Source organism: Callospermophilus lateralis, chromosome 1, assembly GCF_048772815.1.
Source record: "Callospermophilus lateralis isolate mCalLat2 chromosome 1, mCalLat2.hap1, whole genome shotgun sequence".
Taxonomy (NCBI): domain Eukaryota; kingdom Metazoa; phylum Chordata; class Mammalia; order Rodentia; family Sciuridae; genus Callospermophilus; species Callospermophilus lateralis.
The window spans coordinates 155,172,876-155,200,310 of NC_135305.1; the positions used below are offsets into that span (position 1 = coordinate 155,172,876).

The following is a 27,435-nucleotide window of genomic DNA, read 5'->3' on the forward strand; positions in this document are numbered from 1 at the left end:
CCATCCACCATCCATCCATCATCCATCCATCCATCATCCGTCCATCCACCATCCGTCCATCCACCGTCCATCCATCCACCATCCGTCCATCCACCATCCATCCACCATCCATGAACCCATCAATCCATCCATGTACCCATCTATCTATCCATCCACCCATCCATGTGTATATCCATCCATCTACCCACTATCCACCATCCATCCATCCATCCATCCACACATCAATTCATGTTCATCCAACCATCCCTGTACCCATCCATGTACTCATCCATCCATCCATCCATCCATCCATCACCCATCCCTGTATCCATCCATCACCCATCCACCCATGTATCTATTAGCCACCCATCCACGTCAGTTCCCTTCCCTCCTTCTTTATCTACCACCCATCCATTCTCCATCCCACCTGCTCTGAGGCCATATAACACACTAGGTAGGCTCTATGCTAGAAGGTTTGGGATACATCAGCATCAACAATACTCCCCGAGGAATTTCTTGGCATTTTCCTCAAAACTGAGGGACAGAAGGGAACCCTAAAGTCTCCAGCCCCGTCCCAATAATATAAGAACCCTTCAAAGCCACAGAGGAGAAACATGACTATTTATGGTCTCCTTATCCAAGAAAGGAAGGAAACCTGGAGGCAGGTAATCCTGACACGACATACCAGGTAATTACTGCTCCCCTGAATCATCTGCCTTCTGATCAAAAGAGAGGAGTCTTCCTGCTGTGTTTAAGAGGAAGATTATTCATTTATAACCAGGTCTCTCTGTTCCTCTATATCTTGTTCTGAGTTGGATAATGCCTTAAAATTATGAGGCAGATGCACATAAAAGCAACACCAATAATATTTATGATATTTTAATGAAGATGTTTTGAAAATAACAGAATGAGAGGATTCGTTGGGGCTCTCTGACTCCACAATCCATTACTAGGAAGAACCTAAGCAGGTGTTACTACGCCCCTGGTGGCAGGCACCTGAAATTGCAGGCATAGTGCTTACAGCATTGCCTGCTGAACTCCAAACCAAACTTAAGAAGGTTGCAGGGTTTTTTGTTTGCTTGTTTTTGTTTTGTTTTGTTTTGTTTTTTTGGTCACCCCAAGGAAAGCATTTGTAGCCTTAACATGCAGGAAGAAGAAAACCAGGATTGTGTCTGCATCTCCCTTGGGCCCCAGACCTGGAACTACTGCGGGACCGACTCACCGAGATTTCTTTTCCCATGCCAATCTGGCTGAGGCTGGGCTTCATGCCTGTGCCCATCTGCCATATTATGGCCTCGGCTGGTTGGGTCTTGAAAGGCCACTCCCTGGCATGGAGTTCGTACCAGATCGTGCTGTTGGCAGACAGGTTAGAGGGGTGTCGATGTGGTTCGGCACGCTGACCCTGCACCCTCCTCACCAACGCCCACCCACCCCGTCCTCCTGGCTGACCACTCCTTTCTCCACACGTCAAGCTCTCTCCACCTCTTAGGCATCACACTTATTTAGGGATACTCTCTGTGAGGCTTGAGTTAAAATGAACCAAAGCGAAGAACCTGAATATTTCCTAGATATGGTGCGGATCTCTGACCCTGCATCTGTAGTCTAGGAAGCCACTGCAGGTGAATGATCGGGGACATCCATTCCCCAACCAGGATGTTCTCCATGACATTGTAGATGATACCAAAAAGATGAGAACACAATTCCCAGTAAGAGAATTTGGTTGTCTATGCCATGGTAAATCCACACAGTGAAATGGAAGATTATGTTGTGATGAGAACATTTCAAAGAAATTTTGCTGACATTAAAAAAAATGCTCCACAGATCTTTTTTAAGTTTAAAAAGCAGGACACAAGACTGTAGATAGGGTCTGAGGTGACTTTTTAAAAAAAATCATTATATGCACAAAAGACTAAGATATGACAGTGAAATGTGAACAAGGGCTAACTCTAGACCATCAGAGTTTTCTTCTTTTATATCTGAGTTTTCTAAGTATGAACCATTCTTTACAACGATGGAAAGACTAAGAGGAGGAAAACAGGTTTGCAAATCCGACTGATCGGATTCTTCTAGCGAAATGATACGGGGAGGTGACTTCAGCCCCAGCACAGGTGTTCTTAGGTGCCAAAAGAGATTGGTGATGAAAGTGGGAGAATTGTTATCTGGGATGCTGAGCAGTGGAGGAGTTTGATGCTACAGTTATCTGGGGAGGCTTACTGTGTCATCATCTGCTTTATAAATCGTGACGTTGTAACGAGCAGAGAAAAACTTGCTTAAGGTTCAGAGAGGCCTTATCCAGGACACACAGCCCATCAGAGGGGCAGCTAGATGTTGAACCCCGTCCGGGGGACTCAGAACTGGAGACTGGCTAGCATGCTGTACTGGGAAGCAGGCACTCCATCCCACTCGAAAGCACTTTGTCATCAGGGAAGTGAGGATTTGGGGGTACAACCTTGTAGCTGATAGTCGGAGCTTGGGGAAGGAGGTACAAATGGATTGTGGGAGAGGGGAGGGTTCCCTTCTGGGGCTCTTCCCTGTCCTGGGTGCCTTCTAGACGTTTTCTCATTCAGTCCTTAGAACTCCGCAGTGGATTTTGTTATCCTTGATTGACAGGGGAGGGAAGCCGGGCTTTGGCTGGCGACATCACTCCCAAGCCCACTGGGGCTGCAGGGCTAAAGCTCCAGCCGTGGCCACAGGTGTGCATCCCAGCTCCTGCAATGACTGACAGAAGGCCAAGCACCGAGCCATCCGAGGGCCTCAGTTTTCTCACCTGCCAATGGGGAAGAATGTGCTCCCCAGGATATAAACCCCAATGGCAGGAGACGGGGCGCACACAGAAAAGCTGAACGCAGCGCTCAACCCACTTTTAAAAGTTCAGTGTTGCTCTCAGTCTTCCCTGAGCACGAGGCTCCCGAGCAACAGGATGCTCCTAATTGGCAGGAACCCAAGAGCGCCAGGTCCTTCGCAATTCAGCAGTGTCAGAAATAAAACCCTCATTAAAACTTCCTTTCAAACCTAACTTTAAGAGAAATTCACTTGCAGAAAAAAAGAATTGCTCAAGATGAAAATTCCAGTGGAAAACCAATTACTTACTCGGGTACATTTTGTTAATTGCTTTTTTTTTTTCCCCGAGTGCTAAATGTACACTAAAATATACCAACTTAATTACTGCAATTTGGTTTCAGATAACAATATCTAACTAGATAAAGATTTGGGCATTAACTAATCAAGGCGAGTGACAGCCTTTAATGGGGCCCAAGTGACAGATGTTGAGAATCCTGGTCTCCTCAAAAACCGCGCATTGGGGGTGGATGAGGAGGGGGTGGTGAGGGTGCTTTGCCAAGGGAGACTGTCTCTCTGTCAAGTCTCAGCAAAACCAGAACATCTACAGGCCTGCGATGTGCCCAGACCCTTCCCCAGCGTGGCCCCCAGCCCTTGGGTCCAGGCCATGGACAAGGCCAAGCAAAGATGAGCCACACCCCAACCCCAAGAGAGGGTCTTGAATGTTTCTATCACAAAGCAATTAAAGAATGACAAGTGATAACTGTTCAAGGCGAAGGATATGCTAATTATCCTGATTTGATCATGACACAAGTATCCAGGTACTGAAATGCTACATTGTACCCCATAAATACATGCAATGATTCTGCACCAATTGTACCTAAAATAAAACTTTTAAAATAGAATGCGGAGGAGGTGCTACTATGTAACCTCTGAGACTAGGTCCAGGGGTCACCCAGGTTCCTAGCGCCATGCTATTAGCTCACTCAGGCACGTGCGGTGAGGGAGGAGCTGAGACCTCCCCCTGACAGCCATGTGGGTGGCCACCTGGGAAATAGCTCCTGAGTCCACCCAGCCTTCCGAGGAGACCGAGCCCTGGCACTGCCACCTCGTGACAAACCAAGGACAACTCGAGAGTCACTCAGGAAACCTCCCTCAAATCTCTGACCTAAGAAACCGGAGATGAGAGATTTGTCCTGTGTTGCTCAGTTTGGGGGAAATTTGTTACGCAGCAATCCGTAACAGATACAACCCTGAATCTTACATTAGCAGCATCTGATGCTGTCCTAGCACACTGTCGGTATTTGGTACATAGTTATTGAATGAGTGAATGGGTTGGGTAACTAGTTATGGCCACATAACCACATAACACCCCACTCAGATCCCCCCAGGGGCACTCAGATCCACCACCGTGGCCCTCCCACACAGGTGCCCTTGCCCCTTGCAAATGCCTCAAAGGAAGTCTAGTGACCTCTACCTAGGCGGTGGCTCCTGACGGCCCCAGGGGCCACCTACCCAAGTGCAAAGACGTCCGAGTGCTTGGAGAAGGGGAGCTTGTCCTCCTCTGTGTCGGGGGACAGCTGGCGGATGATCTCTGGTGCCAGGTGGCACAGCCAGCCGTTCTGGATGCGCAGTTTGTCTTCTCGCCTGGAGAAGCGAAGCACAGAGTGAGCTCAGTTTTACAGCCCAGAGGACGAGCTCCCCCACCACTGACCCGAGTCCCCAGAGCCAGCTTTTCTGGTTTTCTTGCTTCTCTCCTGTGGACACCGCCTGATCCTCCACGGGAGGCTGAGACCCAGGGGGAGGTGCAGGAAGAGAGGTAAAGGGAGCGTGACCGAGAGAGAACTCAGCCTCCAGACCACCACTGGGTCTCCTCGGAGGGACCCGGGCTTGGCTGGATCCCAAGCTGCAGCTGTGGGAACCCAGCCAAGCTGAGGGTTCGCTGGGCCTCAGCCTACTGGGGCATTTGGTCAGTGGCTTAGCACAGGTGTGCCACAACAGGACCCCGGCCACTGTCCCCGCCTGTAGCCCCGTGCTAGGAGGAGACTGGCCTGTAAGTGACAGGCTGCTTATGTGGCCAGGTGATACCAACACCTCTGTTCTCATTTAGGGGTTCTCCACCTTGGCGTGATTGGCACTTAGGTCTGGAGAGCTCTTTGTCATGGGCTGTCCTCTGCAGTGTGGCAGCACGGCTGTCCCCCACGCCCCCTGTTGAGACAACTAAAAACGTCTCCAGATATTGCCAAAGGGACCCTGGGTATGGGGCATGTCGGCCCTGGTGAGAGTCACTGTTCTTATCTAAAACAACGGAATGAACAATGGTCTAAAATCCAGTGTTTCCTCATTAAAAACCCAAGGCTGGCCCTGGGTCATGCACCACGGCCAGGCCGGGACACGTCCTCGGCTAGAAGGACCCACGGGTGAACCCTGGAGCTGCAGAGTGGAGGGGGTTCTCACGTCCAGAATCAGGGGCACCTGCGAGGCCCAAGGATCACATGTTGCTGGCCGTGTGAGGGACGCTGAGCAGCCCTGGGCCCTCGCTGCCCATCTGCAAATGGGGCACAGCAATCTGCAGTCCCACGGCTGGTGCAGGGCGGCCACCAGGGTCAGGTGAGGTGGACACGCTCATGACCTGGGCTGCCCCGCTTCCCTGTACACAGTGTATGTGACTTGGAGAACGCGGGGTAATGTGTGCAGTCAGTGTGCACGTGACGCACCAGGTCGCAGGTGTTGTGTGTGTATCCTTGGAGTGGACCAGCCATTCTCCTCACACGACGGGGGCCATCAGGGTCGGGTGGCCTGCAGTGGCCACAAGGGCGAGCTTGCCTGTTCCCGTGTCACCCCAAATGCCTGTCCTGCTCTTCCTGCCTCGCTGGGTCAGCCAAGGACCGGCACTGCCACATAAGCACCATCAGCCGGGGCAGGCATGGGCCCATGCCTCGGAGGGACCAGGTGCCAGGCCTGGCACAGTCTCCCTGGGGTGCCACGTTCCCATGGTGACAGTCTTCCAAGGGCAAGCCCGAGTCATCTTCACTATGATGATGATTATTATTAATCACAGGCTGCGGGCAGCTGGCGCGAGGGGGCTGGCCCCGTCAATGTCACCTCTTGGGCGGCTGGGGCAAGGGGCTGGCCCCGTCAATGCCACCTTTTCTTGGTGGCAGCAGAACAGCTGTGTGCTGGGGTCTCTCTGGATGTGCAGAGCATGCTCACTTTAAAGTGACCCAATAAAATGAGCACGCCCCAGGCCAGGCATGTCGTCTGCTGAGCACCGGCTGTATACCAGGTTTCCCATTCCCCGTAAACCCACCCTGGAAGGGCGCCATCTCTATTCCACAGGTGAGGAGACAGGCTCAGTCCTCTAAGTGACCTGCCCAGGGTCACGAGGTAATAAGTTATTAAAACAGCCAGGGCCAGTGTGACTGTGTCTCCATTCCCCCACGACCCTGAACAGACACCCCGAAAATGCCACCTGAGCTCTGGGGACAGCACCCCTGGGAAGCAAATCTCAAGCCCTCGTAATGGGTCACATTTCATCTTTGAAATCGCCATGTGAGGTAGGCACTGTCCATGCCTGCCTCCCACCCCATTTCACAGAGGAGGAAACCGAGGCTGGCGGGGTCATCTGTTCCCGTGGTGTTTATGGACGGCATAGGTCCCTCTTGAAGTTCATTTGCTCAAGCCCTGACCCCTGACGTGACTGGATCTGAAGATAGGGCTTTTATAGGAAAGGAATTAAGTCTGGGGCCCTCCTCTAATAGGACTTGGGTCCTTATAAGAAGAGGAGGAGCCCTCATAGATCTCTCTTCTCCTGAGTCACAGAGAGGCCCTGTGAGGTCACTGTGAGAAGGAAGAGAGCCCTCGTCAGAAACTGAGATGTCACACCTCGATCTTGAACTTTCTAGTCCCAGAGCCGTGAGAAAATAAAGATGGTTGTTTAAGCCGAGCAGCCTGTGGCGTTTTGTTATAGCAGCCTGGGCGCACTAATACCTCATATCACCCAGGCCCATCTCGTGAGGGCTCATCCACACGGCTCCCTGCAACGCCCGCAGCCCGGCCAGCGCTCCTCCTTCCGCTTCTATCATCCCGTGGTCCCCAGGCTGCCAATCAGGGCCCGAGGACCCCTGTTCAAGGGGTGACTCCTAGACTCCAGCTACTGCCCTGGAGGCTCCAGCTTGGGGCACTCCCTGCCTGGAGGGGCCTCCTCTTCACACACAGGAGGCAGGGACTGTGACCCGATGGCCAGCAGGGGACTTGCAGAGCCCCAGAGCTACCGTGGAGGTAGAGGTTCTGGGGCTCATGGGACACCATCCTGCCTGTCATGGTCCCCGCCTGCCTAGGAGACTGTGGAAGATGAAAGAAGCCACCATAGTCACTGTGACCTCTCCCTCTGCTCCCCTTGAATCTGCGCTGGCCTTGGGTGACCTGACTGTCGTGGGAGGGGTGTTTGGGGACCTCAGAGGTGAGGTCTCTTGCAGGTTTGCAGCCTCCCCCTGGGCACCTCCAATGCTCCAGCTGCTGCCAGAGACTCTGGCCGCCAGAGACCAGTTCAGAGGGGGAGCCCAGTGCAGTCCCAGAGACAGGGGAGAGGAGGGGACGTGAGCGAGAGAGTAAGAGGAGGGGGAGAGAATGGCGGGAGGCCTCCCCCAGGCCCCTGCTGCCCCAGCCACCCCCGCCCAGAGGCCCAGACATGGGCAGAAGGCTTGCAGTCAACTCCAAGTTCAACCCACCAGGCTGCACCTACACGGCTCCGGCCACCGAGGCTCAACGGAGCCGTCGATCCACAGAGCCACAGGAGTGACAGCAGCTAGCTTTAAGCCACCAGGCTCGGATGGCCTTTGACCTGATAATACAGAACTGGGCCAGGGGTAAAACCCAGGAAGCCACCCACAGCTCTGTGGGGACAGCTGGGAAGCCCGGTCTCCTCGCTGGGAGTTGTGGCGGAGGGCTCCCTGGCCTCTGGCTGGTCTGCAGTGACAAGAGGCTGGGCTGGGGCTGGGGACGGGGTGACTTGGCTGATCTTCCTTTCGGGTGGACACTGGGTGTCCGTGGGAGATGAAGGAAGGAGCACTCAGGTTGCCCGTCACCCCATGTCCTCCTCTGCCGACACTGGGGTCCACCACCCACTTCCCCAGCCCAGGCAGGTTGTGCACCCCACAGAAATGGCCAAGTTTGGGCAGATTTTGGGGGAGCTGGCTTAGAGTCAAGGCAACAGAGAGCAGGCGCACAATCCCCCGAGGGGTGCTGGGGTGCACCTCTAGGAAATCAATGGTGGCCCAAAGCGGCTGAAAGGAAAGAGAAGGGACAGAAGTCTGGGGACATCCTCCAGGAGAGACAGGCCGCTCCTTCTAAGATGCATGACGAGAGAAACACACAGGGGTTTAAAGTGTGTCAGTGTGTGTGTGTGTGTGTGTGTGTGTGTGCGCGCACGCACGCGCAAAAACATACACTCCAAATTAATCGTCGCAAGCTTAGACCTGAATCATGGGTTGCTTATTGGGGATCTCGCTGGTTCTCCGTGGTCAACTCCGTGTGGCCTGCTCTAGGGCAAAGGGCAGTGGGGTTAATTGCTCAGCCGTGGTTAATCATTCCCCGGGTACCACTGGGGAGGTCTATGCAAATTAATCCTCACCGGACTTGCTGGCTGCTTGTCCTGCGTCACGCTCTCTTGTCACTGAAGAACCTTCTAGGTAGCATCATTTTCTTGTCGGCAAGGAAACCCAAGTTCAGGGACATTGGGCACCTTGACTTAAGTCACAGTTAATAAGTGGCAGAGCCACATTAGGCCCCACGTGGTCTGACTTTAAATCCTTGTTCTTAACTGTGCTCTGGCTGGACTAAAATTAATGAGTTCCTCAGGCAGCGTTGAACAAGGGCTCTCGGGCAATTCCAGCTTCCTGTCATTTAGGGTGAGCTAGATGCAAGGGCCCGGGCCTGGCAGGACTTAGGGATGCTCTGAGCTCAGTGACATGCACTCCCAAGTGCCATGTGCAGGACAAGTGAGCAAGGTGCTGCTGCCCAGCCACTCAGGTCTGTGACCCCCGGGCCCAACACCAAATCCAGGTCACCCGAGATATCTGGGGTGAGTTCAGCCATCCAGAACCCCTCTGGGCCCTTCGGCCACCTCTCACCTGCCAGCCTGCAGCACCCCGGAAATGCTGAAGAGCCCAAAGTCCGTGATGACCACTTTGCCGTTGTCGTAGAAGACGTTCTTGGATTTGAGGTCCTTGTGAAGGATCCCCTTGGCGTGGAGGTAACCCATGCCCTGCAAAACGTAAACACACGGGGCCCCCCTGTCAGTCACCCTCGTGGGGGGTGCACTCCTGTCCCGCCACCCTTGGAGCCTGGAAGTGGGGTGGGGGCAGGCACGACTGGGGGAACAGATCACCCCCCCCCGTCACCAACCTGCCACCCCCCTCAGACCACTTCAAAGCCATCTCCATTTAGCTGGTCTGCTTGAGAGGGGGCAAGGTCCCCAGAGGAAGAAATGCCATCAGCTACCTTCTCCCACTTCCCCTTTAAAAACTAACTCCTCTGCAGGTTCCTGCTCTCTGACTGCAGTCACCCATGGCCCTGCAGGACGTCCCCAGTTCCCAGGGAGACGAGGGGCAGGGTCTACTCCTGGGGGTCTGGCTCAAGGGCAAGCACAGAGATTTTGTTTGTCTTTGTGAACAAGCTCATCCTCCGCGTCTTCTCGGGGCTCCTAACTCTTCCAACGGGCACTAGAAGTGCAAGACCAACTGACTAACAAGGTTCCTGCAGGAAACCCAGGGTCTTCCTGCTTGTTTTAATCCCAAAGGGACACCCAAGGACCCACGATTCCCCAGCAGCTGTGCCTGGAGATGGTGCTGGTGGGAATTCAAGGACTCCAAGAAAACGGGTCCCAACCCAAGAACTGAGCAACCTGTGTGCCCACTGGCCCTCACAGAGGTCAGAGCACCCTGACGATGAGATGCCAGATGGACCAGAGGCCACTCCCAATGGTCCTATCAACAAATCCTGACTTTTTGCACAATCTGGTATATATATATATATATATATATATATATATATATATATATATATATATATATTGACAGATACCGGAATTGGACTCTGGGGCACTCGACCCCTGAGCCACATCCCCAGCCCTATTTTGGATTTTACTGTGAGATAGAGTCTCCCTGAGTTGCTTAGCGCCTTGCTGTGGCTGAGGCTGGCTTTGAATTCATGATCCTTCTGCCTCAGCCTCCCGAGCTGCTGGGATGACAGGCGTGCGCCACTGCTTCTGGCACAATCTGGTATTTTTCAGGTCAAGTCTGATCTCTTTGAAGTCCTGGTGAGCCAAACCCAGACCCTGAGTGTCAGGATCCCCGTGGGTTTCCCAGGAGGGGCTGGGTCTTTCTGAGGGTCCGGCGGGGGAGGGGTGCAGTGCCTACTGTACCTTCACAATTTCCTGAGCGATCTGTCTGGTTTTGTTGACATCCAGGACGATCTTGGCATCCCTCACCACCGAATAGAGTGTCCGTCCCTTACAGAGGCTGCAGAGCAAAAGGACAAGATGGTTTACTGAAATGACTGGCAATTGTTAAGAAGTGGCCCACTGCAGTGACGAGAAGTCACAGATAATTGGGTGGAAGGGCTGCTCTGGTACCTATGGGTTAACGACCGACGACCTGGGACCAAACCTCAGATCTGGTTCTGGGATGAAGACCTGGGGCAGAAGTTCTCATAGATTCTTTAAGAATTCCCAACAACTTCCCGGGATGCAAAGACCCCTGCAGAATCTAGCCCCGTCCAGAGAAGGGGGTGGCCACCGGCTGTCTATCCCAGGGTCCCACCAATGGAAAGCCATGCAGAAACCACCCAGCAGACGGTGGGTCTTCAGCTGTCACTCAGACAGCTCTCTGCCTGCCCGTGTGTGGGGACAGTGACGGGAGACTAATAGTGTGGCAGCTGATGTGTGCTAAGGACCATCAGCAAATGTGCCTTGGTCCCCGAGGCGGGGGCATGTAGACCCCAGTTACACCCCCAAACCAGACGCCTGAAGAGATGGAGGGTTTTCACACTATTTTCAGCCTCATTGAGTTCATTTCGAGGACCAGTGGCTCAAGATGAATGACGGGATGGGAAAAGGGACATTACACCTCTCATTTAGCCTCTCGCCCCCTCCATCCTGTTCCTTCACAGTGAGCCCCCGTCTGGGCACACACACACACGGGCAGAGGATGACGAGTGGATGAATGAATGAATTCTAGATTCACCACGGTGTCCCTGGCCCCCCGCACTGGGACTGGCTGAATGAAGAATGTCATCATCAAAAGCCCTGGTTGTGTGTTCGATTTTGCTGAAATCGCATTTCCTGCAGTTGAGCCAGAACTGTGGAAGCATCTCAGAATCCCAGCCCTGCTCTTCACTTACTGGGTATCGTAAAGTGGGTTACTGAACCTCTCTGGGCCTTAGTTTCCTCTTAGTGATACACACCTTGTAGTTGGATTTGAGGATTGAATGAGATAAAAAGAGTTGAGAACAATGCTTAGCTCTTGGTGGGAAGCACATATCACACCAGTTAGGCACACAGGGGTCTAGAGTCAGACACTACTGGGTTAGGGTCCTCATCTGTCAGATGCCGGCTGTGTAACCCTGGGAAGTTCAGTTTCCCTCTCTTTGCCTCAGTGTCATTATTTGTAAAATGGGGCCAAAGGTTCCTGTCTCTTAGGATTATTGAGAACCACCTGAACTCAGATGGGTCAGCGGGTAGGCACTTCCTCATGCACACATGCTTGTGCAGACATATAAATGATATATTTCTACACATTTCACACTACCCCTACCCTGTATCCCCAATCTACCCCCCATAAACATGCCCATCCCCAATGTTCCCTATAGCAGCCATGATCATATATATTTTTTTTGGGGGGGTAGGGGATTGATCCCAGGGGCCCTTAACCACTGAGCCTCACCCCCAGCCCTTTGAATATTTTACTTTGAGGCAGGGTCTTGTTAAGTTGCTCAGGGCCTCACTAAGTTGCTGAGGCTGGCTTTGAACCCTCGATCCTCCTGCCTCAGCCTCCCAATCCGCTGGGATGACAAGTGTGCACCCCTGCACCGGGCAGTAGCCGCAGCTTGACTGAGGCGGGCTTCTTCACCTGCCTAAGGTGAGATTCCCAGGGCAGCTGCATCTGTCCAGACAGGGAATGTGACTCACCTGTCCAGGCTCACCCGGACTCCTCAGGAGGCTGCCCAGATGACTCAAGGCTGTCCCCCCCTCTGCTGTCCCTGCTGGGGTGTTTGCTGAGCTGCTGGGGGCGGGGGTGGGGTGGGCCCAACAGCCAATTAAGACATATTGACATTTAAATACTGGCGGTGGCGGAGGCGTGGGTGGATTCCCTCCCCTGGGCACTTTGTTCTGAAGAGCCACCTACACTCTTTACAGGCCAGGGCCCTCCCCGCTGCTGCCGCAGAGCAAACAACAGCAACAGGCTCCAAGACTCCCAGAGTCTCTCCAGCGTCCCCGTGTGAAAGTCACAAGCACAGCCAGTTCGTCTTCAGCCCCACAAGCCTGCACAGAGGGGGGGGTAGGAATGGGGCAGCCCCCCCTTGGCCACACCCACCCAGTGAAACCCACAAGGAGCCCAGGGTCAGCGACTCCGCCGAGAGCGCTCAGCCTGTTTGCCCCAGTACGCCATGTCACTAGCCACCCATTCCCGGTGGCAACAGCCAGACTGTGTTCCCCTGAGATTCCCAGGTTGAAACTCTCACCTGGTCCTCAGGAGTGTTAGGGGTCGGGAGGGCCTTGGAGGTGACCAGGCTGCAGAGCCCCTGGGATGGGATCAGGGCTCTAATAAAGGGCCTCCAGAGAGTGGGCACAATGATGAGGCGGCCCTTGGGACCCAAGGAGAGTCCTCGTTGGAGCTGGACGGCGCCGTTCCCCAATCTCACACTCCAGCCTCCAAACCCCGAGAGGAAAGTTCTGCTGTCCGCAAGCCGCCCGGGGCGCGTGCTCGGTTACGGCAGCCAAACTCAGACCCAGCCCAGTGTTCACCAGCGGAACAATGGACAGACTGCCCTCTGGCCACCCAAGGGAGTCCGTCCACACCACACAGCCAACAGCAGGACGAGCCCACAAACGCAGCACTTGAAGCCAGATACACGAGACCTCGGGAAGATTGTGACACTATCAAGTGCCGAGCGCAGGAAACTCATCTGGGTGCTGAAAGCTATTATAGGACTGAGCATGTGTTGCATGTGTGTGCGCGTGTGTGTACACATGTGTGTGTCAGAGGGGGGCTGGAAGGAGCCTTTGGGGTCTGGGACAGGCAGGGACTGAGGGGAAACTCCGTGGGCTGGGCTCCCCTGGTCTGGCCACTCGTGCAGGTGTGTGATTTTAGAGAGGGTCCCTTTAAAATTTTCAGCAAGAAAGGGATGAACAATTGGTCCACGGCGACCAGCAACAGTCACCTAAGGGATCCATTTCTCAATTCTTCATAAGCATTTTTCTATAGAAAAAATAAACCCCGGGCTCCAGGCCCGGCGGCAACCGACGCAGGTCTTTATTAGCAGACCCGGTAGGGACAGGCGCAGGGGGAAGGCCGAGCTCCCGAGCAGGCAGCGCAGCCCACAGTGACCGAGGCCAGAGAGCCCAGGTGTCCATGGAAACTGCTCTGAGCAGGGAATTCTCATGGTTGGCAATGGTGCCCTGATAGCAGGGGGTGGGGAGAAGAGGGTGTGGAGGGGTTCACCGAGCACCTGTCGGGAGCCAGGCTCACCTCCAGAGTCCTCCAGACCCTCCTGCAAGGTCTTCATTACCACCCTATTTTACATGAGGCCTGGAGGCCACCAGGAGCAAGGACCACTGTCCACACATGGCCACGATGGCCACACGCGGCTGTCCCCACCCTCCTCTCATCTCCTCCCCCTGCTGTGAGGTCCTCTATCATCCGAAACCTTTTCCCGGTGCTAGGGAAGCAGCCCGCGGTTGTAGAGGTGAGCAGACTGAGCCTGAATCCCCTCTGCCATTGACCGCATGTTGAACAACGGTGGCTCCAGCCTTGGTTTTCTCATCTGTAAAATGGGACAGCAGAAGCAGCGGTCCACGCTAACGCAGACCGAGAGCCTTCTAGGCTCCGCGCACCTCCCATTTCAGTGTCTCAGAGACCAGCGTGCGTTTTGCAACCGCCCGCAGGACAGTTTCTTTGGTACTGTTTCTTTCTTTGTAGTCCATAAAACCAATGACGCATAGTCTAATGGAGGGCATCTCAGGTTCAATGAAGTGTGGTACCAGCTCTACAGAGGAAGAAACTGAGGGTCAGGGAGGTTAACTGAGGCTGGAGATTTTCTTTTTTTAATATTTACTTTTTAGGTGTAGATGGACACAACACAATGCCTTTATTTTTATGTGGTGCTGAGGACTGAACCCGGGTCCCGCCGTGCTAGGAGAGTTCTCTACTGCTGAACCACAATCCCCCCCCCCTTTTTTTTTAATTGGCAGGTAAAATTGTATGTATTTATTGCATACAACATTTTGAAATATGTATACTTTGCAGAATGGCTAAATTAAGTGATTTAACATCCGCATTACCTTGAATACTTATCATTTGTGTGTATGTGTGTGAGGGGAGAACACTTAAAATCTGTTCTTTTTCAAGTATCAAATGTATCCTTGTAATTAAATTCACCAGCACATACAAATAGATCTCATGAACGTGTTTGTCTAATTAGAATTTTGTGTCCTTTGACCAACACCTCCCCAGTCCCCCCACCTCCCACCTCCCAGTCTCTGTTTAACCCCCATTTTACTCGATTTCTATGGGTCTGACTTTTCCAGATTCCACATATACGTGACATCCAGTGGCATCCTGTCTCTCTGGGCCTGGTTTCATCCGTGTTATTGCAAACAACAGAATTCACGTGTTTCTAAGGTCATGAGCCTCCACTGAGCCCCGAAATCACCTTCTCTTTATCTATCTGTCCACTGATGGCCACTGGGGCTGATTTACATCTTGGCCGTCAGGAAGGACCCTGCATGGAGCACACAGTGCCTTTCAATGCGTCCATTTCTTTTCCTTCGGCTGTGCACGCAGGAGGCTTGAACTGGGCAGCCTGGCTCTGGATGGTGCTCTGGAGACCCATCTTGGCTTCTTAACAGCTTTCTCTGCGACTTTGGCATATAACGACCTTCCGTAAATGGCAGCTTTAATGTCCACTACCACCCTCACCCCGAGTGATGAAGATGAATGAGGCCTGCTGTCCTTGAGGCCAGAGTTAGTCTGGAGGTCAGTGGAAGGTGTTCCAGTGGAGAAGGACACGGTTAGTGCCTCTGTAGCTTCAAGGCAAGTGCACACCCAATACAGACGCACACACTCACACACACACTCACACACACGCCTGGGTATCTCTCTAGGCAACAAAAATCATGTTTCTCCAAAAAGAGGTCCAAGAACTGTGAATTTCCAGACCTAGCTGCAGGCCAACTGGCCGCTGCAGCCTGGTCACCCCCCAAGGGGCACCGCTGCCTCTGGCCAAGATGGCCCTGGAGGGGAAGATGTTCCTCATGAGCCAGCCTGAAAGTGGTTCATCAGAAACAGTGAGACCAAATCATCCAGAGGATTATCTCTGTCCAAACAACTGGCCAGGGTAGCAGTCTGGAAGCCTGGGAGGCCACTCCATCTCCCCTCCAGTCTCCTCCCCACTGGAAGGGGACAGGGTGCTGGCTGGGGGCTGCTGCCTCTGGGGCCAGACGCAACGACTCCCAGCCTCCCTCTGCCACTCAGAGCCCCCGTGGCCTTGGGGAGGCTGCCCGGTGGCCTCCAGGGACATCCCTGATGTACGTCCCAGTCCCTGCAACTGGCGAATGCTTATCCTACGTGGCAGAAGGGACTTGGCAGATGTGACCCGGTCAAGACTCTGAGCGAGGCTGATACCCAGGCGCAACCCCAGGAAGACAGAGGGAGCGCAGAGGAGGGCGGAGTCAGAGCTGAGACTCCGCCCCCAGCCCCGCCTCCCGAGGTGCCCGAGGAGGCCGAGCCCAGCGCTGCGGAGAAGCCCGCCGCCTCCAGAGGGCGCAGCCCTGACCACGCCTGGACCTGAACTCAGCGAGACCCACTTTGGACATGTGACCTCTAGGACTGTAGGATGAATTGCTACTGTTTGCATTCACAGGCGTGTGGCTCTTGTGACATGAATACAGTGAGCGGTCAGTACTGTGTTGGGGTGGGTGTGACGCAGCAAGGGGACCTCACAAGTGCGGTGTGTGGCCCAGCTCCTGGCCAGAGGGGGTCTGTCTGCCAGCGCATCACTAATGTCACTGCTAACATGGGCTCTGTCCCCGAAGCCTCCGACCTCCTCTTCTCGGCCTCTCTGCCTTCCCCAATGCACTCTCCACCCAGCTCTCTGAGAGCTCGCTGCAAAAGCTGACCAGGCCATTCTGCCGCCTTGGTGGCTCCCCAGGGCTGTCACAGAGACCCCGTGTCCCCAGAGCTCCTGTGTAACCTGGCCCTGCAGGGTCCTGTTCTCTTCCTGGTTGATGCTCTCCGTCATCCACAGAACTCCTGCCACATGAGCCCACCCCAAAGCCACGGCTGCTGCCATCTCCTCAGCCTACGGTGCTCCCCTACTGGCCTGAAACCTGCCCTGGCCTCCCCGACTAGTGGCTTCCTGTAGATCCCTGAAGCCCTGGGGCCTCTGCCCTGGTGACACCTGTGGTGGTTGTAACTGTACCGTGTCGGCCAGAGCCTTCCGTTACCGTCTGCCTCCCCTGCAGACTGTGAGTCTCTGGGGGCAGGAGTAGGCCCCTCTGGTTGCTGCTACACCCCCGAACACATGACAGGCACTGAAGAAGTGGAAGCACGGACCCAGGGCTGCTGGCTGCTTCACCCAGCCAGACCTCTTACTGTGGGCTGTCTGTCCTGAAATAGTCCATGGAAACCTACTCCCCAAATTCAGAGGTCAACAGTGTTTAAAGGTGGGGTGGGTCTTTGGGGTGTAATTAGGCTTGGAGGAGGCCAGGAGGGTGGGGCCCCCACCATGGTATTAGTGGCTTTATAAGAAGAGGGCAAGGGACCTGAGCTAACAATTCTTGCTCTGTCTCCCCATGTGATGGCCTCTTCCATGTCATGGTGCAGCCAGAAGGCCCTCACCAGAGGCCTGCACCATGGCTCTTGGACTTCCCAGCTTCTAGAACCAAGAGCCAAATAAACTTCTATTTTTTTAAAAATAAACTCCCTGGTCTCGGGTCTTTTGTTATAGCAACAGAAAACAGACAAGGATATCTTTTCTTCCAGTACTCCAGGAAGTGAGAGCCCCACCATGGCACCTTCTTGGGGAACTTCTTGGGGATCTGTGCCTTCACTTTTCTTGGCTCACTCGCTCATGAGCTTGAGGTTATGCACCAGTGGGCCACTTTGTGTCTCGAATATAGCCCTTGCTGCTTTGCCACGGAGACTTACTTTTAAAACAGACATGTATGTCCTTCTTCTTCCTTTCTCCCACACCTCCCTAGTTTTGTGGGGGAGGGACAGGATACTGTCTTCCCCATCCTAGGCAGAATTATCTGTCCTCAAGCGCACACCCACCCACCCCAGGAAACAGGAATGCACTAGTTCAGACTTCTCAGACTTGGGGATGTCGCCAGATCTCCTAAGTTGACAAGTGCATTACTGCTCCCACCAGATAACCCTGGGAACGCAGCCCTTGGAATCACCTCTTTATAAAAACCCTGTTCTTCCTCGTGGGTGGAATCAGCTCTGGGACAAGAGTCCCCTGCGTTTCTCTTTTACTAGCAAAACAATAAAACTTCTTCATCCCTTTTCTCAGAACGGTGTCCTTGTTATTGGATTAGCAGTGGAGACAGGGACAGAGCTCTGGGGACCCCTAGGTAAGGGTCACTGATGGGCCATTTGGGTGGAAGTACTGGGTCCGCAGGCACGCTTGGCCTGAGCTGTAAGTGTCCCCCAGGGCCTCCTGGTCTGCTCTGTCACAGCCCTTACCACTCTGATGTGGCCCAGCTGGCCTGCTTTCTGCCTTTACGTCACTGCTGGGAGCACAGAGGCGTTGAGGCACGAGGCCAGTGGTGAAGACAGAGCAGGCGCCAGGATCCCCTGTGACCCTGGTTAAGCCAACATGACTGGCCCTGCCCCCAGAGTTTCTGATCTGGGGTTTCTGGTTGGGGCCCAAGTTTCCAGGTAATTCTGATGCTGGACTCTGGGGACTGCACTCTGGGAACCACCTGTCATGGGGACTCATTCTATTGAGACTCAGAGATGATCAGGAAAGTTCAAAATCCATTTTGCAAGTACCAATGCAGCCTGGCAGTGGCCTAGGTACAGAAGCTACCGTGTGCAAGACAGACCCTGTCCTGAATCCCACAGGGCTCACTGCCTACTGGAGACGGAGAGCAATAAGCAAGCAAAGGAAAGAGAGTTCAGAGAGGTGCAGTACTGTGAAGAGAACACACAGACTTGTCAGATGAGAGTAGATGGGGTTGGGGGCTTCCTTAGCCAGGGCGATCAGGGAAGGCTTCTCTGGAGTGGTAACCTCTTTGCTGAGAGCTGAATGGAGAAAAAGCCAACCGTGTGAAAATCTGGAGGCTGGAATTTCAGCTAAGGGCCCTTCCTGTGCCAGGGCCCTGTGGTAGGACTCAGTGTGCATGCTTGGGAACTCCAGCAAGGGCCCTATGGCTGGACTCCAGCGAGCACCTCCCAGCGGTGGCCCTCCTCATGTGCTCACACTCCAACTAAAAGGCAGAGCTGGGTGGAAACAGTCCCAGGCTCTAACTGATTGGAGCTCCCAAGGCAGTTGGTTTAAAAATCAGTTGTTATTTTAAAAACACTCCAGCTGTCAGCAAGGATTTACTACCTCTCAGCTGCTCGCTCGTTTCTGAGCGTCCTCCCTACATCTCAAAACTCAAATCCCACCTAATTGTCCCATGCTCCTTTCCCTCCTTCCCTTGAGCAAATAAATCATATTCCGGGGGGACAAGTGGCACACTCCATCAAGTCCCAGCCCCAGGCAATCTCCGACTTCCAAGCCGGTTACGAAGCTCACAGAAGATATGAAACCTGGGGACTCTGGGGCTTTGGAATAAAAAATGTCACGTTAGCTTCTTATAAAAATGGGAAATGCCAGGCAGCGACTGGAAATGCCAGGTGTTCACCACCTGATGAAGCCAACGCGCCCCGGAAACGGGGAGTCATCGAGTTCCATTAAAAGGGATTGACCGGAAAGGCTCGTGGCCCAGGCAGGAAAGATGGGGGCCGCCCACCAGACCCAGGGGGCCCAAAGCTGGAGCTCAGGGGCCCCAGAGAGCAGGGCTTCCCTCCTGTCCATGCACACCTGTCCTGCCCTCCGCTAGCCTCTGACGTGGCTGCAAAGCTCAGAGGGGTGGGGGAAAGGAGGCAAAGATTCTCCGCAGTCTTACTGTCCTCTTCTTCCCATGGCTGCTCTGAGACGTGGGGTTTGGGCCATGTTAGCCAGGGCGGTCAGGGAAGGCCTCTCTGGGGAGGGAGCCTCTGTGCCGAGAGGCAATGGAGAAAAAGCCAACCATGTGAAAATCTGGGGGCTGGAATTCCAGCTAAGGGACCAGGCTGTGCAAGGGCCCTGTGGTAGGACTCCCAATGGTGACTCTGTGCTACTGAACCCCAGTGACATTGGCCCGGCCTCCTCTGGGCTCTACAGGAAAGGAGCGCTCCAAGGCCACAGGCAGCCGTCTGGGGAGGGGTGGTCTCGAGCTCCAGGCAAGAGGAACTGCAGGGAGGAGTGGCTGGGAATTCCTCTGCCTGTCATTGCCCTGTGGTCCAGCCACATCCAGGACATTGTCCAAGGACATCCTGAGACAGGCCCTTCCTTGATCCTGATTGGTGCTTTCTCTGCATCTCCTAAGAGTCAGACCGCACATCTCATTCAGTATCCCTCCCAAGGCCATCGCTCAGACCCGTCAACTTGAACTTACACGGGTTTACGGATCAGCTGCCTCATCACTTGCTATTAGTTTGCTCTAAACACACTGCATTTTAAAACTCAGTGTACTTGTCCTGGTTAAATAGGTTCCCCCAAAGTTCACGTGCCGTGAACTTAATCCCAGACTCACCTGTCAATGGTTTTGAAGGAGAGGCATTGGGCTGTGGTCACAGGGTGGGGGCCAGGAGGGCCTGAGGACAGGAAGGGGCGGAGCCAGCTCTCCACTTCCTTTAACACTGCTGAGCTCCGCCATCTTGGGCTGCAGCCTCTGACCAGAGGCAGCACCATGCTCTGGGCTTCCCAGCCTGCAGAACCCGGAGCCAAGCAGACCTCTCCTCTTTCTGACTTTTCCAGTCTGTGGCACTCAGTCATCCACAGAAAACGGAGAGAGGTGGTGTTTTAAAAAGAAACTTCTATCATGACCTTTACCTATGGTTATCAGGTGGAAAGACCGAGGGCTCGGCTTTGGGTAAAGCCCAGTACACAAGGAAGGTGTTGGATACCAGCCCTGATGGTACCAGATCATACCAGAGTCCTTCGTGTCGTGACGGTGAGCGCAGGGGACAAGACAGAGGGCTGATGCCTTGCTCAGACGAGCCGATCTCCCCACAGGGCAGAGAGCCAATAAGCAATCAAAACAAGTGCAAATTACAATTAGAGCAAAGGAGAAAGAGGCACCAGGCCCCTCCATTAATAGGGTAGTCGGGGTTGGCAGGCTGGAGGGACGGCGGGGCCCCTGCTCACTGACATCGTGTTGTTTCTGTGCAAAGACTCTGGGCCAGTCTGTGACAACTTGTCATCAAGCACTCCTCCTGACCCCTCCAGGAAGAACAGCGGCCTCCTGTTTAGGATGAGGATCGTCCTCCGGGAGGCCTTCCAGGGGGCCAGGGACAGTGCCAAGAGGTGTCCTGGCATCATCTCCCTGAAGGCCTGTCCTGACTCTCTGGTGTGGATCTTGTTGTTCCTGTCGTGCACATGGGGAAACTGAGGCACAGGTCCACCTAGCTGGGAACCCGAACTCCAGAATCAGAACCACCAGAGATAAAATCCTGCTGCTACTGGGCTGCGTGATTGTGGACGGGTTTCCTGAAATCTTTGGAAGGCACTGCAAGGGGTGTGGGGGGGTCCTAAACCTAGTTCATACTCCACGTCGCTCGGCCCTGGTGTGATACTTTCCAGACACTGTCAGGTATGTGCCAGATCTACATGTTCAATTTTTGGGGATTGGGGGCACCTGACCACTGAGCCCCATCCCCAGCCCTATTTGGTATTTTATTTAGAGACAGGGTCTCACTGAGTTGCTTAGGGCCTCACTTGTGCTGAGGCTGGCCTTGAACTGATGATCCTCCTGCCTCAGCCTCCTGAGCCGCTGGGATGACAGGTGTGCGCCACCGTGCCTGGCATATATGTTCAGTTTTAATACCCGCTCCTCAGCACGACTTGGAGGTCAAAGGAGATGCCAGTCTCCCATGGAGCCTTCTCTTACAAGGCGCTGAACTAAGAACGTCTCACTTTCTAAAGAGAGGGACAATATTTCCAAATGAGGACACACTCATGTGCAGGAAGTGGAACCGTCTACCCAGGGTCCCACAGTTTGAGTAGGCAATGGGGTGAGAATCGGAGGGCAGACCTTGCCTCTTCCCACCCTTCCAGAATTTCATGATGCTCCCGGGAAAAGGGAAGAACTTAGCAGACAAGCCGATCCCTGGTCTGGACAGTGTCACCCGGGAAACCCCCGTTTGTTTGTTGAGCTCGGCTGAGGCCATCCCCCACCCCAACTCCAGGCTTTTCCTTCTATCCTCCAAATTCAAGGTCAGGCTGAGCCAATCCTGTCACTCACTGGCTGCTCCTGTCTGGGAACTCCCAGCTGCTACCCAGAGACCAGCCAGCCGGCTGAGGGTCTCCAGAGCTGCCTGGGGGCCTCTTCACCTGCGGCAGGCAGGGTGACCCAGGAGCTGGAATGGGTGACTGTCCATCTGGGCAGCAGCGTCCCTTGTCCCCCGTCCCTGGGACAGGTCTTTACCTATTGGCTTTAGCACGTGAGGGAGGCCAGGAGCCAACCGCAGATCGAATCCCTAAGGCTGCTTTACACCTCTTTCCTGCTCAAGGGCCACAGGGGACAAGAAGGCTGAGGAGACCTTGGCCCTGCTCTCCCGTCCCCGGGCTGGAGAGCGAGACACTGAGTCCTCGTCAGCCGAGCAGAACCACATTTATTTTTCAGCTGAACAGTAAACAGAGTGGCTGTCTTTAAAAATGTATACATCTCTCTCCTAATTTATATGCATTAAAAACTCCCGGGGGAGGAGAGAGTCCCGGGCTCAGGAGAGCTATCTCTGAGGCCCGGGATTTGGGGTTTTAGACTTTTTACTTCTGCTTATCTCTCCTTTCTAATTTCTTTTTCTCCAATAAACACGTGTTACTTTTGTAAATGGAGCAGAAAGGAAGAAAGAAGGGTGGGGGGAAGGACCTCAGAGTTGGACTGAAGAAACCAGACACAGAACCAGCAAATCCCAAGCGAGAAATCAAAGTCCCGTCGTCGGAGCCAAGCTTGGCCGGCCTGGCGGCTCCTTCTGCTGCTGCCCAGAGTCTGGCACGTCCTGGGCACCCGGCGAATGCTTGGTGCTTCCTGGAAAGCCCTACCTACCATGCTCCCTCCCCCCGGCCAAGTTCAGGCCCTAAGTTATTTGATTTTTTAAAAATAACTGTAGCTGGTAAGAGGAGAAGGGGTGGGCAGATGAGTGGTGGGTACCACTCCCCAATATGGGGAGCCCCAGAGCTCAGAGGGCAAAGGAGGGCTGAGGATTCTCTGAGGGGGACAAGGAAGAGCAGGGAGCCATGGTATTACCCACCTCGGCCACAGGGGCTGAGCCAACCCTAGACCTCTTGGTCAGGTCTGATCCTTAGAGATAAGGGGAGAGGAAGGGAGAAAGAAGGAAGAAGAGGAGGAGAAAGAGGCAAAGGAAAAGTTTGGCCTTCCTAGGGGATGATGGGAATATCCCCAAGCACGGAACCCACCTGAGCATGGTGTAAGTGAGCACATCTAGCGGACGACACACGCACAGACATGTATGAAGTTCAGGGTGTAGACGAGCGTTGGCCATCGCTGAGTCTAACCCCTTCACGGAAGAGACCAGAACCCAGGAGGAGGGTGGAGTTTCCCAAGGTTGGATTTTGATTAGCCCAGGTTGTGTCTGAGGCTAAACCCTGTTCCCACAGCCATGGAGCCACACTGCCACCAGGGATCAGGGGGACCTCTGCTAAGGGTCTTCCGTGAGCTCATTTAGTTCTAGCCTCTGCCCCTCTGATTTAGCAAACAGCCCGGCCGACTCAACAGCCCCACACCTAGGAGACAGGGACTGAGAGAGCTGAGGTTGTTTGCCAAGGTCATGCAGCCATGATATGCAGGGCGGAGACCCCAGCATCTTGTTCCTGACCACTGAGCCACCGCTACAGCCGGGCTTCTAAGTGGGGCTGTAAGCCACGGTCCCCGAGTCCAACCTGGCACGAGGCCCGCTTTCCTGGGGCCCATGAGCTAAGCATGTTCTTTCCCTCCTTTAAATAGTTAAAAAAAAAATTCCCCAAAGAAGATGGTAGGAAATCCACATTTCAGAGACTGGAGTAAAATTCATGGGGACGAGGCCACACGCTTGGTTTGCAAACTATTGCTGCTTTCTCGCCATGGTGACAGAGGTGAGTTGCGGTGACAGGGACCCTGTAACAGAGCTGGGAATAGTCCCTGTCTGGTCCTTTACGGGAAATGTTTTTTGACCCTTGCTCTAAGAAATCAGGGTGGGCCAACAGAAATTGGGCGACTGGAACCGGGTGGTGACCGCTCTGGGGATGGTCAAGGCCGAGAGGACCTCACACTCATTCATTCATCAGCCACTCCGGTCTCCGTGCGGGTTGGGCTGACGTCCCAGAGCCTCTACCCTGCCAGGCACCGCATTAGGGGATGCACATCCAGTCTGGGGAACAGGTCGGCGGTCCCACAGAAAGTTCTGGCAAGATCAGGGCTCTGCTTGGGACTGAGCTGGCCTGGCCACCTGCAATCCCGAGTTGCAGGGTGGTGGCTCTGGGCAGAACTGCCTGCTGCCACCCCGACGTGGACTCCCCATCATATAAATCATGCGCCTGAAAGCCTTCACCTCTTCTTCTCCCCATTCCGTGCCCACCACCCGCCATTGTGCCCTAACCCAGCTTCCCAGGCAGCCACGGGACACTGAATTAGCTGGACAAATGCTCATCCAAGTGAGGCAAATCCCAAATTGCTTCAGAATGCCTTCCTTACAGGCCACTGGCCTGGACAGGGCCACCCGGGAGGAAGGGACCTGACCTGCTGCCGTCACGCACAGGATCCCTGGGGCCGGACAGACAGTCAGGAGCGTGACCCTGGCCTGCACACGCAGGTGTGTATGTGTGTGTTCTAGTCCCTGGGGTGTAGGCAGACGTCTACCCCCTCTGTGTGCCCGAGTTTTGCACACACACCAACATGTGTGTTTACCTGTGAGTGAACGGATACACGTCCACGTGTGTGAACGCAGCTGGGTGTGACCATATTTATCACGATGGTTTGGATAAGTTCCCCATATGTAAAGGCTCCGTCCCAGGCTAGTGGTATTAGAAAGCGCTGTGGACCTTTCAGAGACAAGGGGGCGGTCTATAGGTTGTTGGGGGTGTGCCGTCAAAAGGGATTGCAGGACCCCATCTGTGTGTCCCTTCTGTCTCTGTTTCTTCCCCCTTCCTTGCTTGAGATGTGAGCACTGACTCCAACACATGCTCTGGCCAGGACACACTGTCCTTCCCAGTGGCCCAAATCAATAGGCCACATGATCTTAGACTTGAACCTCCAGAACCATGAGCCCAAATAAACCTTTCTCTCTTTTCGTAAGTAGCTTGTGTCAGGTGTTTTGTTACAGTGACGAAAAGCAGACAAACACATTCATGCTCCTACATTCATTGCATCCCACTGTCCGTGGAGATGCATATTGTTTTTGTGACCAGAGCAGGTACCATCCTGTGTCCTTCACAGAGTGCCCTGTTCCTGCATTTTCCCTGGCCTTGGAAATGCTCTGATCAATTATTTATGTGGCATCTGTAGGCGTGGGTTGTCAGGTGCTGGGGGAAGTTGTGGGTAGGGGTGGGGTAGGGAATAATTGCTAATGAGGAGCAGTTTTTTTTTTTCTGAGGTGATAAATGTTCTGAAATCAGATTTTGGAAATAGTTGTCCAATTTGGTCAATATATTCAAAAGCACTGAGCTGGACATACATTTTAAATGACTCGTGGCATATAAATTAGATACCCACAACATTGTTTAAGGAGGGGACAAAAAAAATCAGAAGTTTGCAAAAATTCTCACTCACTTCTTCCCATCCTGTCTGCTGGGCGCCCTGGGCTGGGACATAAAAGGGAGGGAGACTGATTTTGTGGCTTTGTCGTTCAGGGAAGAAATTTCTCATCCTGCCTGTTCCCACAGCCCAGACCTCTGCCTGCCGGCAGGAAAGAACATTTGGGTTCTTTCCCTTGAAGAATGGCTCATTAAAAAAGAGGTGGACTTAGGGGACCCGAGGAGGCCTGGCGGGCAGGAAGACCGTAATGGACACTGGAAAATGAACTAGGGTTTCATACTCCAAGGAGAAGGGGGAAAGCTGGAGAACCAGGGGAGTGCGCTGGGGAGAATCATTTCCTTTTAGAAGGAGACACAGGAGCATGGAGAGAAGGGGGGACTATGAGGGGAGGCAGGAGCACCCAGTGGCTAGAAGTGTGGAATTGGAAATTGGGGGTCGGGGGACACCAGGCTCCAGAGCCAGCTGATGCTCTTTAACTATGAGCCTCTGGGAAAGCTGCTTAAGATAAATGTAGGGAGACACACCTGAATCTTCCCTGTCAATGTTCCCAGGATCCTGCTCCATACTGCTCCCTCCCAGGCCCACTGGGGACGGCACTTCCTAGTCTGTTTGCAGTTGGCAGCATCACCAGATTGGTTCTGGAGGATCAAAAGTGACACCTGTCACTTCCTGGTTGGAGTACTTAAAGCCTATTGCCCAGTCTCTCTCCTGGTGCTGCTGTGACCTGGGAGGCTCCGTGATGATTTGTAGAGTGACAATATTGTAATAGCCTGAATCCCCGAGCAAATGCATGGCAGAGAGTAGCCTTAGAGAATTACCCAACTTACAGAAGACTTTCTATGAGCTAGAAATAAACTTTCTGACTTTTAAGAGATTTTAAAGATTTTTTTTTTGTTATGGCAGCATATGCCTATCCTATCCTGACTAAAAGGAAGTGCAAGGAGGTTTGGAACATCAAAACCACTCAAGAACTATTGGCCACTCTGGTTGTCAAAGGATCCCCCAAATACAAAGGGAGTGAGACCATGAGAAGAAAATATATAGTGCAAGGGACAACAGCCAAATCAACAAAATAAGACACTAAGGTTCAATCAAAGTTCTACAACAGACATCTCTAGAGAAGCCCAACTGTCTGGGACAGGAATTATATTTTCCCTGGTTTGAAGAACCGTGGTTTTCTTTTTTTTCCAAATAGCCACAGACACCTCCATTTGTATGTAAATGGGTGACTCAGAAGTTCTAAAGAACCACAGGCAAATGGGAATCTATGTTTGTGAGATTCAATTTCAAGTTTTTGTTAATAGCTTTCTCCTGCTTCTCTCAGATAGAAAGCGAGTCACCCCGGGGATGTGACCTCCCCTCTCAATCATTTGAAAACAGAAAATAAATGTCCAGAGAGATTAAACACACAGGTTCGGAGCCCTGAAAGGCAGTCACGCGCCCCTGGTGCATCTTCATGGGAAAGAGGAGAACTCGGTGTAATCCTATTACACGTATTTCCATTAGTCCCCAAGCCTCACCTTGGAAATCTGTTTCAATTGAAAGTCCTGTCATCCTCCAAAACCCAATTTGAAAGGGGCAGGAACCAAATGTAAGTTTGTGCCAATTTCTCCGAGACGGGCCAAAATCTTCACTGGAGTTCATTCGAGGTTGTTTTTTTCTTCCTTTAAGCTCTGAACCTCAGGGCACTGAAAGAATTCTTTCCCAGCGCTGCTCTGGGTAATCTTGTCCTCTCAGGCCTTCTTAAGTCCCACGGGCACTCCAGCTTTTAGTCCCCAAGTTTCAAGGATGAAGATAACATAAAATAGGGTGTGCAACAGGCTGAGCCCACGGCCCGGCGCACAGTAGGGCCCAGTCCTGTGTACTCATTATCATTGAGACTCATCCATGAGGACAAGACCCTTGGGGGCTTTGGGGGTGCCACTGGATACCTCCCAGTCACACTGTTTATACTGGCCAACTGAATACAGTTGTGCCTCCAGGGTCCACAGGGCCAGAGGAGCCCAGAGGAAACCAAAATCCATGGACACGCACCTAGAACGTTCACCCATCTTATACTCTTTAACTCACCTCTGGAGAACTAACAAGACCTAATACAGCACACATACTAGAATAAATAGCTGTTATGCTATTGTGTTTAGGGAGTAATGACCAAAAAAAAAAAAAAAAAAAAAGTCAGGACCTGCCCAGTGCAAATGTGAGCAAGGCGCTCTAAGTCCACAGTGCCCCATGAGCCCTGAGACGAAACGGGCTCAGTCAGCGTGTGCTGGAGGGAGACCCAGGATGCACGAGATCGCAGGAGGCTTCTGCAGGGTTTGACGCATTCCACCATTAGAGTGCATTCACTGCAGCGGGCAGTCAATTCCAGTTTTGTTCTTTGGAACTTTCTGGAAATT

General features: G+C 53.3%; 1 protein-coding gene across 1 annotated transcript in view; it reads right to left on the minus strand.

The window, feature by feature from the left end:
* The window catches only part of Ksr2 (kinase suppressor of ras 2), a 365,358-nt gene that overhangs the window by 20,256 nt on the left and 317,667 nt on the right, over window positions 1-27,435 (minus strand). The window contains exons 15-18 of the mRNA XM_077110178.1: window positions 10,181-10,277; window positions 8,889-9,022; window positions 4,273-4,404; window positions 1,202-1,331 (exon numbers count right to left, since the gene is read on the minus strand). Coding sequence (XP_076966293.1) covers window positions 1,202-1,331; window positions 4,273-4,404; window positions 8,889-9,022; window positions 10,181-10,277 — 493 coding nt within the window. The remainder of the gene's footprint in view (window positions 1-1,201; window positions 1,332-4,272; window positions 4,405-8,888; window positions 9,023-10,180; window positions 10,278-27,435) is intronic.